At 45.1% G+C, this 18,770-nt stretch overlaps 1 protein-coding gene across 8 annotated transcripts in view; it reads right to left on the bottom strand.

The window, feature by feature from the left end:
• tanc2b (tetratricopeptide repeat, ankyrin repeat and coiled-coil containing 2b) overlaps positions 1–18,770 on the bottom strand; it is a 106,103-nt gene that overhangs the window by 43,861 nt on the left and 43,472 nt on the right. For 5 of the 8 annotated variants that reach the window (XM_078103168.1, XM_078103171.1, XM_078103172.1 and 2 more), the window contains 2 exons: positions 12,501–12,572; positions 9,749–9,928 (listed from right to left, as the gene is read on the bottom strand). In XM_078103168.1, coding sequence (XP_077959294.1) covers positions 9,749–9,928; positions 12,501–12,572 — 252 coding nt within the window. Of the gene's footprint in view, positions 1–3,296; positions 3,914–9,748; positions 9,929–12,500; positions 12,573–18,770 lie in introns of those variants that run through there. The other 3 variants (XM_078103176.1, XM_078103179.1, XM_078103177.1) reach the window with 3 other exon arrangements.

Genomic DNA, 18,770 nt, shown 5'->3' with positions numbered 1-18,770 from the left:
TGTTTTTTTTTGTCTGAATAAAACCACTGACCACAGGTTTATTTAATTGCATTAAACACAGGGAATTTAAGATTAACAACCGCAGGAGACAGAATAAAAAACGCAAAGGAACAATGATGGGTGAATAAAAGTAAATAAATACAGAGCAATTTTGCTATTCTTAGAACGAGGAGGTAACGTATTTCACTAACGGCAGCATGAAAAAAATCGGTGTAAATCTGCATATCTCTAAGAAAGAAGACAGCGAAGGACTTCAGTGACTTAATATTTGATATTAGCCTTTGATGCAGCATAAGCAGTTGGGGAATGTGATGTCTTCTTTAACTATCTGTTCAAATTTTAGCTAAAAGAAAAAGTATTTAGCTTTGCTTCTTAAAATAAGGAATCACGATTCAAATCAGTTTTAATTCTGTATAATCAGGTTACCAAGTGGGATTGTGTATAAAGAAAACAAAAGGACTAAGAACGGATCCTTGAGGAACGCCATGTTTCAAGTTCAATTGCTATTCCTCAGGAGAGCCTCTTTGTGAGCATCCAACATGATTCTCAGTTACTGTACTGATATTACTTAATTTATTAAATAGCACTTAAAAAATGTATATCAACAAAACAAGATTATTGTATGCAAATCAGGCCAAAAGTCTAGAAGGCCTAACACGGGTCTTAATCAGTTTTATGTATGAATAAAATAAACTGATTTAAGTTTGAATAAAACTGTTTGGTATTTAGATTAAAACATAAGGTAATTTACTTACAACAAAAACAAAAAATGAAACAAAACAAAATTATGTATCAGTTAAAGGATTACGTTACAAAAGCCATTTATTTAAAAAGAATACTGACCTTGGAGCTGATTAACATGGCTTCATAATAAGCTCCCATATATTTGAGAGAAAGGTGACCGAGGAGGGTTTAAACAAGGAGAATGAATAAACATTCTGATTAAACTTAGGGTCTGATTTTGAAAAGCTTTCAATCTCATGGGCTGATTTACAGTATGAAAGGTATAAACATTTACATTTTATTGATGAAAAGAAAGGCGTCATTTAGAAATGGAATTTCTGCCAAATTTGAGCAGAGAAAGAGCGATTACAGATGGGCTTGTACTTCAGGTCGCCACTGGCCGGGTGCGTTTCTTTAGCAGAGGGCATGTGGCGGCTGTTCAGACAGCTTAGGGGGGAAGATTTCTAATTACAGGTCGTTACCTGGAGTATACTACAACTTCAAAGAGCATGTTCAGAGAGGGATCAAGAACACGACAGGATGACTGCGTTTCGCTAATGGCGGAACTAACTGCGTCGTCTCTCATCGTAATGGAAGACTTTAGATCAAGGGGAGTTCTTACAGAGTTGGCAAGACTGGCTCTCTCGATGACTCATCCAACTTCTTCACATTGGAGAAGTGGCCTACGAAGAACATGCAGTAGAAGTAGGCGACAATCACGGAGGGCGAGAGATGCTGGGTCACCTGATTGCACGGCAATCAGGTGACCCAGGCAACAGAGTGCTGCAGGGAAGACTTGCATTCGGAGCCCCGGTGGTTCGCGCCGCACTGGTTCCATCAACAAAATGCTAATTTTAAGCATTTTCTTTCAACTTTTATGAATTTTCAAGCATAGTTTGATGTTTAGCCTGCTGAAGTAGCCACACATGACATCATGACACATCACGAGTGGCTGCAACCGCTTCTGGAACAGCTACACTTCATACAGCGTGTGCCGCTGTGTGCCCAAAACCTCTCGGTTGGCTTTTGGGTTTTTGGTGGTTTCATAACTGGTCTGAGGCTCGCCAGCCGTTTGTCTAACACGCGCTCAAGAGGTGGCGAGGGAGGGAAATTGACCAATTGTATGAATCAATATCACTCTGATCCACTGCAAAGTGTGTGTGGGGGGGGGGGGGGGGGGGCTTAATTTGGATGCTGAGAGGCCTGGCAACCCGAGGGTCGGGTGTAACTGACTTTCCTTGAGAATACATGAGCAGACAGATACTGAGAAACAGCTAGAAGACACACTGAGGTGAGAATAACACACAAACTGCCACATCCATTGAGCTATATTGTGGTACACATTTACACTCTGTATTTTTAGAATGTGCAGCGTATTTCGTCTCTAACAAGCTCTATGACTGTGTTAAACAAGACTTGAAGTACCTACAATCTTCTCGGCGAGTTGAATTGCTCCTTTTGAAGTTTCTTTGACTACTAAAGTCCTTGTCAGGCAACGAGTCTTCTGATAGATGGGAAGAAATAACACAGAAATCCTGATTTCATAACCATAAAGGGCTGCTGCTCATCATCGCGGATGAGACCTCCATCATATTCAAATAACCTTGCGAGGGATCTGAATCTTCCCACCTTGAACACTCTCAACATGGCCATTCATTCGCCCGGAAACGCAAGCTGTCAGAGTCATCGGCTGCCTGTTGCACGCTGAATGACAGCTGACAGAGCTCATCAGAGCGCTCTCCCGCCGCCGACGCCAAGTGGTGTGAAAACTGGCTGCGGGTGGAAACCATTCACCTGAGACCGGCAACAGCAGCTACAGAAGAGGTGCTTGTTTTTCCTGGCAGACATTGTTATTGAGACAATTTGTTCCGTTTGCACACCAGCTAGCTGCTACCCCCCCCCCCCCCCCCCCTCACCCCACCGCCCCCTGGGACGAGGCGGGGGGGCGGGCGGGCGGCCTGCAGCAACTGCAACTGGAAGGAGGAACCACTTCTACTGGTACACAACAACAAGCTGCTGCTGCCCACTGGATGGGGGGGGGGGGGGGGGGGGGGGCAAGGGGGGAGAGGGGAACTATCCCCCACCAACTTCCACCCATGTACGCAGCAGTTTTGCTACATGCGATGACGCTTTGCTCTGGAAGGGAAAGTGAGACACACAACAACAAGTACAAGCATCATTAGCCGCCCACAGCTTGTGCTTAGACACGCAGAGTCCAACACACACACACACACGCACACACACACTCAAAGACAATTGAATGCTCACCCACGCTGACGCATGTAACGGAGCAGCTTGCCACGGGAAAAAAAACACTTATCGCACTCTGGTTGATTCACGGGTCCTCGAGCCTACGTTGTCATTAGAGCGCGGCCCCTTTCGACAAAAGCATCACGGGGAGAAATGACTTTCCTGCACAGGCGTCATTCCGACCGGCGGCCCGGCCCTGGGTTCGAGGCAAAAGGTGGCGGGGGTCTGGTGTGGGGGTCGGAAAGGGGGGGGGGAAGCACACAGTTTTGGCGGCATGGGTGGAAGAAAGAAATAAGCAAACAAGAGGGTGTGGCGGCGCTCACCATTCTCAAACCAGATCTCGCATTCCTGAAGACCGGAGTAGGGCACCAGCTCCCCCCCCCCCCCCCCCGCTCACCCTCCAGAGACTCAGGCGGTCGTTCCTCCCCGAGCGACCACCGGTTAATCAAAAATAAGCAAAAAAATACATGAAAGAGAAACCAAACACCTGCAGCCCGGCGGGAGAGGATAAACGTGGAAGAAGCGGCGCTCTCTCGATCCGTCGCTTGCTGTCGGAGGGAAATCTCCACAGGTTTCAGCGCTGATGCTGCCCGCTCAGTGCAGTCGCAGTAAGTGATACGGAGCCAAGGCGAGATGTGGCAGTGACGGGAGGAGCAAGGAGGCGGAGGAGAGAGGAAGGGGAGGGAGGTGGAAAAGGGAAGGAGGAAAGGAAGGGAGTCACTGTGTCAGCGGGAGACACAGGGAGGTGACACCTTTTACGGTGGAGGTGGCACCGGAAGGCAGACAGGTGACCAAAACCTGTTCGGCAGCAACAAAAAGAAAAAAAAATGGCAACAAAAAAAGAAATGAAAATATTCACAATGACAAACAGCAGCGGGAGCTTTGCCCCTCCGCATTAGCGCTTGGCGTGTTACAGGCGTGAGAGCCGCGCACTCTCACTGCCGGAACAGGAGCCCAGGTTCTCCAACAAATGAATGGTGCAGTGCTGCTGTTGTCATGGCAACCGCGGAGGAAAAGGAGGGGGAGGAAAAGGGTGGGTTATGGAGGGAGGAAAGAAAATGGCATGAAAAAAAAAAAAGGAGAGGGAGGGAGGGTGTTATTAAAGGGACACGGCACGCGGACGGAGCTCCGGGGACACGTCGGATCATAAGAGGAGAGGAAAAAGACGAGAGGTACAATTCCGTGGGAAAGAGGGTTACTCCGTTTTTCCCTCTTGGGCTCAAGCTTCCACGCGTGTCCTTGTTTTACCCTTCAAACTCTGTCTGCACAGCTGCAGCCATGTTTTAGTGCGGTTTAAGTGGTTCAAAGCCCACAAGGGCCGAGAGTTTATTGTGTAGCGTCTCTGCTCTCGTTGGGGGTTCATATCCGTCGGCCCGCTGATGTTTTTTAAGTGTCTGTTATTAATCTCTTCCACACTTATTTCCCCAGGGTGACTTGTCCAACCAGTGTTGGCAGCACGTTACCAAAAATAAAAAATCCTGAAAGATGGGCCACAGTAACAGGTCATCTTCTGGATAACCAGGGATTCCGTTTACAGACATTTTTATTTTCTAAATGACAAACCTCTAACAAAAGTCTATGGTGACATAATTCTATATAAAAAAGGAAAGGAACAATAAATTGCTTAATATTTACTGTCCTGATAAAACATCTAGACATAATATCAATATTATTTTGATATAGTGATATGATCTTGTCTTTTCGTTTCAATATCGTAATAAGTGACTTTATTTTCTGATTTTAAAAGGTGTTACAGTAAAGTGATGTAATACCCTGGATTTGCTTTTACCCACTTAACCATTATATCCACATTAGTGATAATTAGCTAAAATCTCCCCGTGTAACTCTTTTGCGAAAGCACCATCACCGGGGAAAAATCCCTACTGAGTTATTCGATTCAAAACGTTTTGCTAATTATATCTGATATGGAGAAAATTAAAGAGTGGACCAAAATCAAACTGATGTTGGCACTGAATGAAGAAAAGGTAGATATGCCGCGATATGACACCACGATGAAAAGAGGTTCTGTCACAGCTCTTAATCCAGCTGGTTCTCCTGCGGGCGTCAAACAGCCATTTCAATTACTCCTTTCTTCACTTAACCTTCCGCTCTTTACTTTTCACCTGCGACAGCAGAGCAGAGAACGTCACAATTCCTTTCTGTGGAACCAATTATTTGGAGGGTCCGCGGTGGCCGGGGACGGTTGAGGCGACGCAATAATGACAATAATTTGAAGAACGAGGCGGAGGCGTGGGAGATCGAGAGGCCCCAAATGCCGGTGTTCATTTAAAAAGGAGAAGGATTACCAGGTGCCGCATAAAACGTAGAGCTGGCCATCGAGGCGAGGAGAGGGGGGAGGGGGGGGGCAGAGGTGCCCCAAATGTCAGCCCTCCTCTCAATAACACACAGAGAGGACGAGGCGTCATGAAGGACTACAAGGAAAATACCATGTTTCACGTTGGGAATCCACTCATATGCTCTTATGAAACATACAGGCGGAGGCATTTCTTTGTTTACATGATGCAGAGACTTTAGGGAGTTTGTGCGTTGAAGTTTAACCCTACAAGCAATTTAGTCAGCCTTAAAGATTTTACAAATGAATCATTTATTGTGAGAAATATATACACAAAAGGCATTTAAGGCATTTTGTCAAGTTTGATGCATCAAAATATATAATAATAATCAAGTAATACATATGCTAATACTGACAATACATCTGCATCAGTTAAAGTATTCAGAAAAATAAAAATAGACTCTGTAATTCCATGACGGTTTGGGATGTAATAGGAACCTACCGTCAAAAAACACCAAAAAAAGAATCAGACCTTGATTTATTTTGTGTTGGCAGAATAGAGGAAACTAGCATTGTGGTCTAGTGGTTGTTTCCCACCAGCAACCACCAGAGCTGCAGTCGCCTCACCTGTTATTACATTGCATTCATTCCTTATCAAGTGTAGCTTTTACGTCTACATCATCAGACATCATAGGAAACGGACTCCCGTGATGAGAAGGAACATTTGACTTTTTATGGCCTTTTTCTTTGCATTTTGCCTCACCCACTACTTGATGTAATCATATGCTCCATTTCACAGATGCCACTTTTGATCCCAAAATATTTTTTGACACAATTAAAAAGTTTCATGCAATACCCCAACAAGTGATCCTCTCAGATCCAGTTGGACACATAATACCACCGAAACAATGAGCAAAGCCCAGGAAACGCAGCATTCATCACGAGTTACCGTCTTTAATGAGGATTCTCTGGGAACACCCACGCAATGAGCTGTAAAAGCTGACTAAGCAGGTCTGCACACAGAGACTTGTTAATTCTGCATTTTCATACACACGTCATACGTCCATTTAGATGTTAATTCACTCCAGCGCAGTAAAAATCATTCACATGCCGCTCAACCACTACTGTAGGAGAGACAATAGATTTCAGATATACTTATCATACTTTATTACATACTGTGATAAGTGCAGCAAGAGTGGGAGAAAAAAAAATAGCTGGTACAATTAAATCAAGCAGATTCTCTGGGTTTTAAGGCCAAATGCAATTTACCACCTTCATGCGGCAGTCCATGGGGAGTGAATAATCGTATTGATTGCCGCCATTAATTAGCGGAAAGCGGCGTAACCTGTGGAAAGATGTTGAAATAATACCGTTTAAATGTTTCAGAGTGGAGCGGGGCCCGATCAATCTTCTGGGCCGAGGTCTCTGACGAGCCCGACGCTTGAGTGAGGTGTTTATTAAAGAACAAAGGAGCAATCAGTGATCATCATCGTGGTCTTATAAACTGCTGACTAAATATAGAGAATGTAAACACGCCACATGGGTTATTGGAAAAATGCACCACGATGTCGGATTTCTGAAACACTGGTGAGAATAAATGTTTTCATGCCGCGCACAGCAGGGGAACATTGTTATATCAGGAAACATCTTCCAGTTCCACTGAAAATTTGTTATTATGTAAAATCTCTTCTCCAAAGTAGTACATTATTATAATCCGATTACATGATTTGTTTGAAGAATCTTAATTTGGAAAGTAACTATACCTCTGACATGAACACCGCTTACATCTGTGAGATGTAGTGGAGGAGAAAGAGAAAGCAGCATGAAATACCTCGAGGATATTTTATGCTGGTCATAGGTCATTTATTTTGTTGGGTATCTTGGGTGATTTTTAAATAATTTGAATTAGAACAAAATGTATTGTTACGACCTGAGTGTCATCTATAAACTACCACACTGTATTCTTTAATAACAAAGTGTATCTTTTAACTGTATAGTATCTTTACTCATATCAAGACATATCAAGTGTTCTCAGACAGTATATTTTTATCCAACCAGCGGTCGGTATCACTTGGTTAAACTACACACTTCGGCGTGCGGCGGCTGCCTTCCTCGCCCGCCGGTTTTACACGTTGACCCCTCGAGAGTCTTCATGCAGGCGGAGGGGATTCAATCAGAAAGCAATGGCTCTCTAAAAAGGTCAGAGCTTTCATGGAGTTTCCATTCCGTCAGATAACCAAAGCCCTCGCCAACACCACCGCTCGGCCACAGGAGGGCCAAAGAGGGGCTGCTGGGTGGTGGAGGCCACTGGCGGGGGGTGATGGGAGGGGGAAGTGGATCAAAGAGCTGCAGGCTTTGGACCCGCCGCTGTTTGCTCTCTTTTGTGCTCAACTATCTGCCACGTCTGTCTCTCCCACCTCTGGCACGGAAGAGGGTTCTGCCCTCTGACGTAAGCGCACAAGCTCCCTCGCACACACACAGTCCTGTCAGGCTGCGCAAGAGGTGGCGCTGAGTTGAATTAATTAAAGGGTGAGAAAGCCAGGGTGGTTGGGACCCAGTTCCACTTGAGAGGAAACACGTCTTTCAGGACTTTCATGCAAGTTGTGAAAAGACTTGTGAAGAACGACATTTTTCGCTTTTTGTGATGGACAAATTTCAGTCCCGAGAGGCCACAATCACAGAAACACTGAGTTCTTCCTATAGAGCTGTGGGTTCACCCAGAAACCTTTGCTCATTATAAACCCATTTTTATAAGAAAAGGGTTCTCTGAGGATGATTTGTAACACAAACCGTTTATGAAACCATGCATGTGTAACAGGGTTCTCTGTAGTGTACCCTAGTTGGGTTAGATATGAAACCATGCATGTATAACAGGGTTCTCTGTAGTGTACCCTAGTTGGTTGGATATGAAACCATGGATGTATAACAGGGTTCTCTGTAGTGTACCCTAGTTGGTTGGATATGAAACCATGGATGTATAACAGGGTTCTCTGTAGTGTACCCTAGTTGGTTGGATATGAAACCATGGATGTATAACAGGGTTCTCTGTAGTGTACCCTAGTTGGGTTAGATATGAAACCATGCATGTATAACAGGGTTCTCTGTAGTGTACCCTAGTTGGGTTAGATATGAAACCATGCATGTATAACAGGGTTCTCTGTAGTGTACCCTAGTTGGTTGGATATGAAACCATGGATGTATAACAGGGTTCTCTGTAGTGTACCCTAGTTGGGTTGGATATGAAACCATGGATGTATAACAGGGTTCTCTGTAGTGTACCCTAGTTGGGTTGGATATGAAACCATGGAGAACATGGAGTATAACTGAAGATGGGAAAGAAAGAGGGCAAATTACGCAATAGTAAAATAATCAGCTGAGACACACAAGATATTTAAAAAAAAGATGGACTATCCCGATTTTCAAAAATGAACACATCAAAGCGGCCTTCACAGCCAGCAGCTCTCACACAAGTAACACGCACACATATATTCATGTAGATATTTATATGTAGATATATATATATATATATATATATATATGTAGATATTTATGTAGATATGTAGATATTTATACTCATTTACACGCTGACATTGTAAAAAAGAAATCACTTTGATCCACGCAGATGAAAGTGTTCACATTAAATCAGACTGCAATGCCAAGTTAAAGAAAAAAACAGACCGAGCAAACGTGTCTCCTCAGTGAGCAGAGAGAAAGAACGCGATAAGATGGACTTGATGCTCCTCCAAAGAGCATCCCCTACATTTTACCCAGGTAGAAGAGAAAGACGATTAGTCAGTGTTTCCTCTTTAAAACCCCCACTCTTGAGATGACCTGGGAGAGAGCATAAATCATTCTGTGTGATGTAAAAAAAAAAGAACCCCCCTCCACCCCCACAGCGCCTCCCTGCATTCAGAGAAGGTTAATGATCTAAAGTAGCTGAGAGGCTAGTGCGCCCTAGTGGTGTCTCCTGAAATCAAGTCCTTCACTCCCACTCTCCCTCCTTGTGGGCGCCGCGCTGATATTGGGTGAAAGCTGCAATGCCAATATTTCATTTTCTCATTTTGAAAAACCAGCGCGGCGGCGAGCCTCGGACGTCCGCGCCTCCCCTTGTGCCAGAACGCAAAAACCCCCTCATCTTCTATACTAAACGCAGAGGGAACAGGACACAGACTCATAACGCAGTTAATGGGTGGAGACGGAAGGGGGGGAGCAGGAGATCTCCTCCGCATTCCCTGGGACGCCGAGGGCCCGTCACGACTTTGCAATTCCCATATTTCCATATTTTTGTAATGGCCAGAGTTTTGACGAAGGCCCGGGGGACGGGGGGGGGGGGGGGGGGGTTGTTACCATTGACGACCATCAGTCTGCTTTGATGTCTGTGGGATTCTCTGCGTGCCACGGCGAAGGGTCTAAGGAAGGCTGATTTAGCACTACTAGTCTATGGGGGGAAGGAGGGGCCTCTGTGTCGGCAGGCGGGTTTACCTGTGAGCTTCTTCACGGGCTGCAGCCTGACACTGATGGTCTGGTGTGTGAGCAGCGGGGAGGAGGGCAGCGAGCGCGACACGCCCTCCATGATGCGAATGTGCTGCATGCCCTCGGTCATGGAGAGCGCGGGCACGGCGTAGTCTCCTTCAAAGGCACAGTCGCTGTCTATGCTGCCGCCTGCAGGGTGGGAGGAGGGGAAGAAAGACACGGGATGAGATGCTTTTCTTTGCTTTCAACTGAATCTAATGAGCTGCTAACAGATAGGCTTATAATAACCTGTGGAGCCTGTTGCTGCAAAGAATGCAAGGAGATGATGTATAATGTCGGCGATGTAATAGTTCTTATATAATATTCTAAGTCTGTGAATTAGGGAGTGGACATCCTTTCAGCCTCATATGAATGACATTCACCTGAATGTAATGACAAAGGTACTTAAATAAAGGAATAAAAAAATAAAACAATATATAAGGACTCAAAAGTCCTCTGGCACATTCTTGACGATACATTTTTTGGTAATAATGGTTCTTTCCATTATTAAGTGCCTTGCTGAAGATATCTCAAAACAGATATATAGAATGCTGAGACACTTTCCATTTCCTAAGGCTGTGTTTGTATTTCCTAGTTTTACAGTTGGAGAGTTTGAGAGAGACTAAAGGTAAATATAATATATATATATATATATATATATATATATATATATATATATATATATATATTATATTTAATATAAATAGGCATAATTGAATGTGCAAATCAGCCACTTTCAGCCACAGTCTTATCGCTTATTTCATTTTGTAGAAATATCAAGTCAATCAAGTCTTCGTATCACTCCATTAAACCGATAATACTGCTAACATTCATGAAATAACCAGCACACACAATAATAAATGAACAAACAAACCCTCTTTAAAAACCATCAGAATATAAATGGTAATGAAACTGGAAGGTTTGGTAAATGTAAGTGCATTAGAGATTCCTGGCTGTTGCAAAATAGCCCCAAAAAAGTGCATGAAAAAAATGTTTTTGCCTGTAGTGTCTCGCCTTTCATTTACAATATATTCAACAGAGAAAGGCAGCACATGTTCAGATGACGCTGAGCTGAAGCAATTGACAAACAACTTATCGATCATCAAAACTAATACAATTTTCCCTCCGTCAGCTGATCAATTTAGCACAAGAGGTGCTGTTGTGGATGAAATTGGATTCTACCGCCGTTCCTATTGGTCCACCTCCTGTCAAAAGTGCACGACAGACACGTGCGAGCACTCTGTCGGGATCACAGCGCCCGTATCGAGTGCGACGAGATTGGCTTGACCCAGAAGGGAGCACAGCCCCCGAAGGCAGCACGAGGCGTTTACACTTTAATAAACTGCAGCCCGCCTGACCTCCGATAGCCCCAAAGTAACACAACGGCCCACAATGTGAATATGATTAGGACTGTACGTGTCTCGACAAAGCTAAAAAAAAAAACGAGCACAGTTGTGATCGTGACGGAGCGTTTTACTTACAAAAAAAAAAAAAGAAGAAATAGCTCTCTAGACTCCCCAGAGCACAAAACCCAGTCGGCTGTAAACACAACATCCATTTTGTGATTCCGCTCTGGCTCGCGTCCCTGCAGACAGAGCCGCGGAAAACCAACCGGTCAAGCGGCAGCAACCAGCGTGAAACACGAGGCCGTTATCAGACACTAATCCGCCGCAGAGGAACCCTGTGTGACGGTTGGGACGGGGGGGGGTCACCGCGGTTGTTGCAATGCAGATATAGTTTAGAAATAAGAAATAAACACACACGTCTCTCTCCAGAAGTGCAGGAGTCCGTCCACCCATCCAGTGGGGAATGTCACTGCAAAAGCAAAAACAACCGCCGGAGCAGCATGGAAATGCTCCTCGTGTATGCAGGGCCCGGTGTGAATACCAAGGGCGGACTTGGTATTCTGGGAGCAATTATCGCTCTGATTCTGATTACACAATTATATTGCCATGAATAAATGATTCCCCACGTAGCTAAAGAAATTGGTCACATCTCGGGCAGAAATAACCACCTTAAAGTGACGCCCTTGGTGGCTTAATCAAGCACTTTTCGGTGCATGACCTTCAGGAATATTCTGAAGTTAGCAGACTCCAGTAACTCAATTTGTAAAAAAATCCTGTTAAATCGTTTAAATAGATTTCTTTCCAATTTAAGCAAGAAAAATGTTGAAAATCTGTTTCTGTATATTTATCTTTAAAAATAAAATATTTAGGAAAATTTCCTGATTCAGAGAAATCCAGAAACAGAAGCGCTGATTGATGGTGTTTCATTCCAGGGTGTGAGGAGAGAGATGTTTAAATCAAATAAAACAGAAACACCTACAAGGTGTTCGGCTCGAAACATTTAGGAAGGGAAAAACTAGTTACAGTTGCCCTAAACGTTCCTGACACACGCCGACATTCCCCTCGTTGATTAACTAGCGCTGTGTACCGATTCTCTCCCCTCGCAGCGACTCGAATTACATTTCATTCACACAGGTCTCCCCTGAAAATGTTTCCAGCAGCCGTTCTCAGCTATAAAGACAAATAAAATACAACTCTGGGAACAGGGGGGGGGGGGCTCTTGAAGGGTTCCCGAAAAGAGGTCGCCCACAGAGGTGTTCTGGGAAATGAGCAGGTGAAGGTGGGAAAAATCGTGCACACTGTTTCCCAGCACACTGCAGATCAGCATGGTAACCCCTCTCTTCTTTGTGTGCGTGTGTGTGTGCGTGTTTGCTTACCTTGTCCACCGTGGCTCAGGTGGGGGTCTAGACTGGGCGAGCGAGGGTCCGCATAGTCCTCGTTCCCGCCATCTACAGTGGGGGAGCAGAGAGAGAAAGACAGGGAGTGAGCTCGGCGGTAGGGCGGCGAGGAGGCCAGCAGCGAGGCCACCTCCTCCTCGTCTCCGATCAGCCAGGTGCGGGCCCTCAGGACCCCCAGCAAGCTGCCCATGCACAGACCGTCCGCGCCCTTCCTCCGGGGGCCCAGGTGGCCCCTTACGGTGGCGAAGGGGGACCGCGGCGCCAGGCTCCACGTCCTCCGCCTCCCCATGCCTCGACCGGACAGCCTCCGTCCGGTAACAGTCAGCGGCTTTACGTCGGAGCCGCTGCTGCGTGACGAGAGTCCTGTGCGTTTGAGCCGTCGCCGTCGCCGCCGACCTCGCGGGGATCTACGGTTCGATGAGCGGGTACGGCCGCCCAGTGGGCGTTTCCCTCCCCTGGATAGATCCGCATACGGTTAATGATAAGAGGATCAATTACGCCCCAGGGAGCAGGCAGGCAGAATTAGCCACGGTGGACGGAGCGGAGATGGGGGGGGCGGCAGAGTTGCAGGCCGGACTGTTTCATAATCCTGTTCGAGTGCTGATGGATCGACTACAAAGCACGACAGGCCAGCGGGGGAGGAGACAGATGATTTATGCTGAGAATAAATACGTCCCGCTGGATTAAAGCGAGCTATTAATAAAAGCTGATGTATGAAAACTAGTCCAGGCCAGCGGATCTTCTGTGCGAGGAGCGATCAGAGATGTGCGGTGCTAGGTATAAAAGCGCGGGGGCGTTTCATCCCGTTGTGTTCCAATCGCCGACCACAAAACCCAAACAAATAAAAAATTTTATCTCCCGGATCGCGGATTCACACCGTGTGTGTGTGTGTGCGAGGACAGATGAAGCTCCTCGGTGGACGCATATAAAGAGCGCTGGGGCATTATTGTGTCAGAACCGGGCCAACCTGAGATGGCAGAAGGGCCACATATCGGGGCGTCGTGGAGCAGGGAGGCTGGGAACCACAAGGTTGGTGGTTGGAGTCCCGGCTGCCCCATGTCCCTGAGCAAGACACCGAACCCCCAATTGCTCCCCGGGCAAAAATGTAAAAAGCCATGGGTTCAAAATGTAATGTAAGATGCTTTGAATAAAAAGCCTTTTCAATTCTCGCGAAACAAATCCATGAATCCAAACACCTTGAATGACACGCCACTCACAAACTGTAACAAGGACAAACAAGGATTTAAAAAGCACAGATCTTGACTGTTGAGCACCAACAAACACCACCTAAAGTCTCATCCGCCTGACGGGCCGTGTCATCGGGTGAAACCAACGTGGGGAAAATCACCGCGGCGTCTGCAAACGACGACGAGTGCACAAGTGACACCTGCGCGCTGAGCCGTGACAACGACACGCGCGTGCCCGTGCCGCACGAGGACTGTGATGCTCAGTGATATTCGGTCGCGGGTCCGTGCACGATCGCTGCGCTCGCCCAGCGCATCAGGTGACGCGTGGGAGCAACGCGCTTCTCGTCGGGACGAGTTCACGAGCTGGAAATGTCGCGGTTTGAGGCGTTAATAATGTAAGTGAACAGAGGACGTGTAGTAGGCACACAGATGTGCAGCACTTCTGCTTGTGACACGTGATGCATTATTTCACATGGCAAGTAGCTTTGGTGTTAACGGGGAGAAAGACCGGAAAGGAAACCACTTTTATTCCGGTTCGTTTATATTGAAGCCACCAGATGGCAAGACTACGTTAAACTGTCAATCTGCATTCATTTGTAAAATGATCAATGTAAAGCATCAATGTGTCTCTACCAGTTCTCATCTCTTCCCTCCAGTGACATTTATTTTTAGGCCTGATAAACACATCTTTCCAACTCGCTTCCCTCTGCACAGAAAGCTTCTCTTCTTCTGTGCAGATTGCTCTCTTGTTGCCAGTTGTCGCGCCACAATTACCTGCCGCACAGATCAATGGCCTTTCAGCAGGGAACATGAAAGGGGAGGACATGTTTTCTGTCCGACAAACAGTGTGGACGTCGTTCTAGTTGCTCGGAGAAAATCCGACGACAACGCGGGAAGCTCGTTGGCATCAGATCCAAAGTCGGAAACGGACAATCTGTTGGCCGCGTCCCGTTCGCCTGTGAAACGAAAGCTTTGCTCCCCCTGAGGCTAAAAAGGCCGTCTCCTGAACCAGGAGAAATAATGATGCTGCTACTCTGTAGGCTGTAACGTGCGGATGTCAAAAGGACAGAGAGTCATTACGGGATTAAGTTGGCGTGACATCTGATCGTGATCCCACGGAGCACGGCGGAGGACTCTCATTACCGCTCACACAGACTACGATGAACCTGCTCGGGCCGCTCCGTGTGACCTCCGCTCTCAAATCACCATTCCCTTCCCCATGAGGGGGATGACTATGAATTTAGCTCTTTGGTGCAGGAAGTGAAATCATCTTTGGGGGTTAGGGTGCGGAAAATAAAGAAACTCGCAATAAACAAATCGAGAGGAGAGCATGTGGAACAAATGACAATTTGTAACAGATTCGGTTCTTTTTCGGAGTCTGATCGATCACGTCACACGGAAAAGGAAGCAATAGGCTCGCACCAGGAAGTGCAATCGATGCGTGTCTTCTACCTGCGGTATCCCACGGGAAAAAAAAAAGAAAAGGGAAAAAGATGCCCATGTGCTTCAGATACGTCCCTGAATTACATCCTTTGGCTCCACGTGTTCACTCGGTGACATCAGTGTGCTTCAGGTACCTTATTTCTTACCTCTGCTGATTGCCTCCTCCGGGGCTTAATGTTGCCAACTTGTTGTCAACCCCAAGTTTTCTTACCAGGAAGCGACTGAAGAAACCCCAATTAAAGTGTGCTCTCAATGTCACAGCAACATTCCCTCATCATCCATTAAAATGCCGTTGCAGCGGAGATATAAAGTGGGAATCTTCAAGGACTTTGTTCTATTTTATTGCACTTTCTTTTTTGCAAAGTTATGCAAAAAGTTTTGCATAACTTTTTGTGTGACGGAACAATAATTGAATGTCTCCATCCGGTGTGATTAATGAACCGTTTTTTAAATAAGTGCACACTTTTCTTGAATTATCCTCAATTCCTTTTATACGTTGTCTTTCACGGTTCAACGGTAAACATTAAAAAATCCCTATAAATCTGATTTAGAAACAGAGGGATCGTGAGCGACGTAGGGTAATAAAACATGCTGACATTTATTCAGCAACGTAGCCCGCAAGCAAATGAAAAAAGGAGCGTGCGTGCCATAAATCACATGGAGCTGTCGTGTGTGAGCGGATGGACGGTCATTGGCAATTCACTAAAATAGAGATTGTTTTAAAAAGAAAAGTTTGAAGCGAAAAGTTGGGAAACAGTAAATGCCAAGGAGTGAATCAGAGGTGTGCGTCACAAGAGATCGGCTGCTAGGATACGACTGTGGCTTTCAGCGGGATGTTTGTGTGTGTGTAACGCTACGATCTAACCACAAATTGGAGAAACTAAATTATCTTTGAGAAAAAATTGACCAAAAACAGAGAAATAAATTGTCATTGCAAGCACGAGGTGAAGTATTTTAAAGTATTTGTTTGGTCCACCCAACCATCAGAAACCAAAATACATCAGACTTTAAATGAAAAATCAGAACGGTGAACACCCTCTTTTGCACTTTTTGTTGTTATCTAAAGTAAACTTTTTCTTAGCAGCCATACAAGTAATTAATCCTCGAAGGAGGAACGCTGGGTGCGCTCGAGTTTGGTCCCAGACAAACACGGCGCTGCTGCACGCTGACATTCATTTCTGTTTCTCATTTAATCAGATCCCCAACAAAGTGGAGCATCTTAATGACTCACAGAACCACGGCGAGCCGCACGGGAGCACAGACATCTGTTCGGTTGTACAGTTAGAGGTACATCTTCATTAGCATCCGCCTCAGTGGATGCTGACACAAAAGTGCACACGCACACACACACACACACACACACACACACACACACGGTCTTCTAGGAAAAGAGCTTGGTCGAGTGCTTTCTCTCCTCCGGTGCACAGAGAGCCCTGGTCCACCACAGGAAGTGGCGGGTTCTGACATCCTGCTAATGTAAAACAATAAGGAAGCACTTCTATCCAAACTGAGGTGCCCACACATTAGTACTGTATATAATGCGCACGCGCACACACACACACACACACACACACACACACACACACACACACACACCAGGATTATACGGAGATCAGGGTAACAACAATTCTTATAACTGTTTGGCTGCACTATTTGTATTTTCTAAAAAAATATATTAACTATCACTTTCATTTCAAATGGCTCAGTTTCATTCATAATAAATTCAATTTTGGTTCCATTTGTGCTTGGTCATGTTTTCTGATTTGGGTCCATGAAGTTGAACAAAGCTTTCGTTTTGTCAATCACAGTTAAAAGGTGGTGATGTAAACACTGCAAACATTATCGCTATAGAACAATGACAATGCACCAGCAGCCCAACACAGTTATACTTTTCCATTAAAGCCCCTTGTTTTACAAAAGGCATTCATTGGGTTCTACTTATTACTTACTCATAATACATATTATAATTTATTAGAATATTATAATATTCATCATCAAATGTGAAACTGTTAAAGTTTAACAGGGCAAATTTTTTTAAATCCGCTGCTTTATCGGAACTGTTAAGGTGTAGTTTTGATCTACCCAACGATAAACCACATTTTGAGTTAAAATATTTAAAAATTCTAATTCAAGCACAAAAATGTCGTGCTGCTTTGGGAAGAAACCTCTGGATCAAAACCCTCACGCTCCAGCGGTCCCGGTGGAGGGTCTGAGGGGAGAACATCACGCTGGTGTACCGAGGGAGGGAGGGAGGGACGGTGAGCAGCAGAGCCGCCGGTTACACAAGCCGCTACCGGCGTTTAGGACAACGCTCGTGTCAGCGTTTGATTTAAATCGGGGTATCCTACGCTTTTAAAAAGCAAAAGAAACTCAGTCGGCCAGCGCGAGAGCAAAAGGAACCGATGTACTGAGTGGGCAGCAGACACTTGTGAAGGCTTCTAGTGCCTACTGCCTGCGGAATAGTTTGGTAATGTACTGAAAGAAAAATGAAATAAAAGCATCAAAAACTGGGCTTGTTTGGACAGATGTTCCCGTACACTCGAGACTGTTAATTAGGAGTGAGTTTTCTATATGGCACTTGCTCAACGGCAAAAGACTGCTCAGTGTAAATTAAGAATAACACAGACAGGACAGGGATTAATAGGACTAGATGGGATTGACTTTACTGCTACTACAACTTCAGCAGCAAATGCAACAATAATGCACCATAATCATATTCATTTCTGGTCTGTTGCTAGAACGTTTTAATAACTACATTTCAGAGCACATCCGCGTATGGGATTCAAAGCCATGCTTATCTGTTGCTATTGAGTCCTCAGTATGAATCCAAGCGGAGCCAGCACACACTAGGTTGTTTTATTTTTTTTCTTCCTCAGCATCGGTTTACAGGCCCGAGAGCAAAAACTCAATCAGCGGCATCCTCTAATTTGCCAAGCGACCGCGGGATACAGATAAAAGAAGGAATATCCCAGTCATGCCCGAAGCACTACAGGGGTATCTCCATTTGTCCCGTTCTTACATAACTGTTGCTTATCCAGCTATGACAAATCCTGATGCAGATCTTTTCTTAGCTCGTACCACCGCGGTTGCTGTTGCTTTATTCTGACCTCGCGTCATAGCGTGCTGTAATATGACCTAGATTACACACTGGTTCTGGACCGATGGGCTCACAGTGGCTCATTTAAATTATGTCAATGTTTTGCCTCTAAATACAAGATTGGTGTTGAAAAGAAAAGACATGCAGATTAAGAGAGAAATTTACAATTACTTCTTTTTAAGACTTTGTAAGATATCTTGCATCCATGTTTGGCTTTATAATCTTAACATAAACTACAATAAAAAGAAAAACAAGCACAACGTTTAATTTTAGCCGATTAATGGATGAGCACAATTGAATATTCAACTTTAGTTTCAAAATACGTGAGAGAAAATCTTTATTCTTATTCTAAGTTGCCATAACTGTTTATTCCTGGCATGTTAATATCAGATTTACAAACCCAGAAAACAACTCCTGAGGTGAATCTCTTTGGCTAACACATGTTTTAAAATAATATGAAATAGATCATGTTTTGTGAGGATGTTTGATGTATTGTACATAAAACTTTAAAAAATATATATT

This window comes from Gasterosteus aculeatus, chromosome 5 (assembly GCF_964276395.1).
Source record: "Gasterosteus aculeatus chromosome 5, fGasAcu3.hap1.1, whole genome shotgun sequence".
In the NCBI taxonomy this organism is placed as follows: domain Eukaryota; kingdom Metazoa; phylum Chordata; class Actinopteri; order Perciformes; family Gasterosteidae; genus Gasterosteus; species Gasterosteus aculeatus.
The sequence above is the reverse complement of the archived record's forward strand: the minus strand, read 5'-3'. Positions and strand labels throughout refer to the sequence as shown.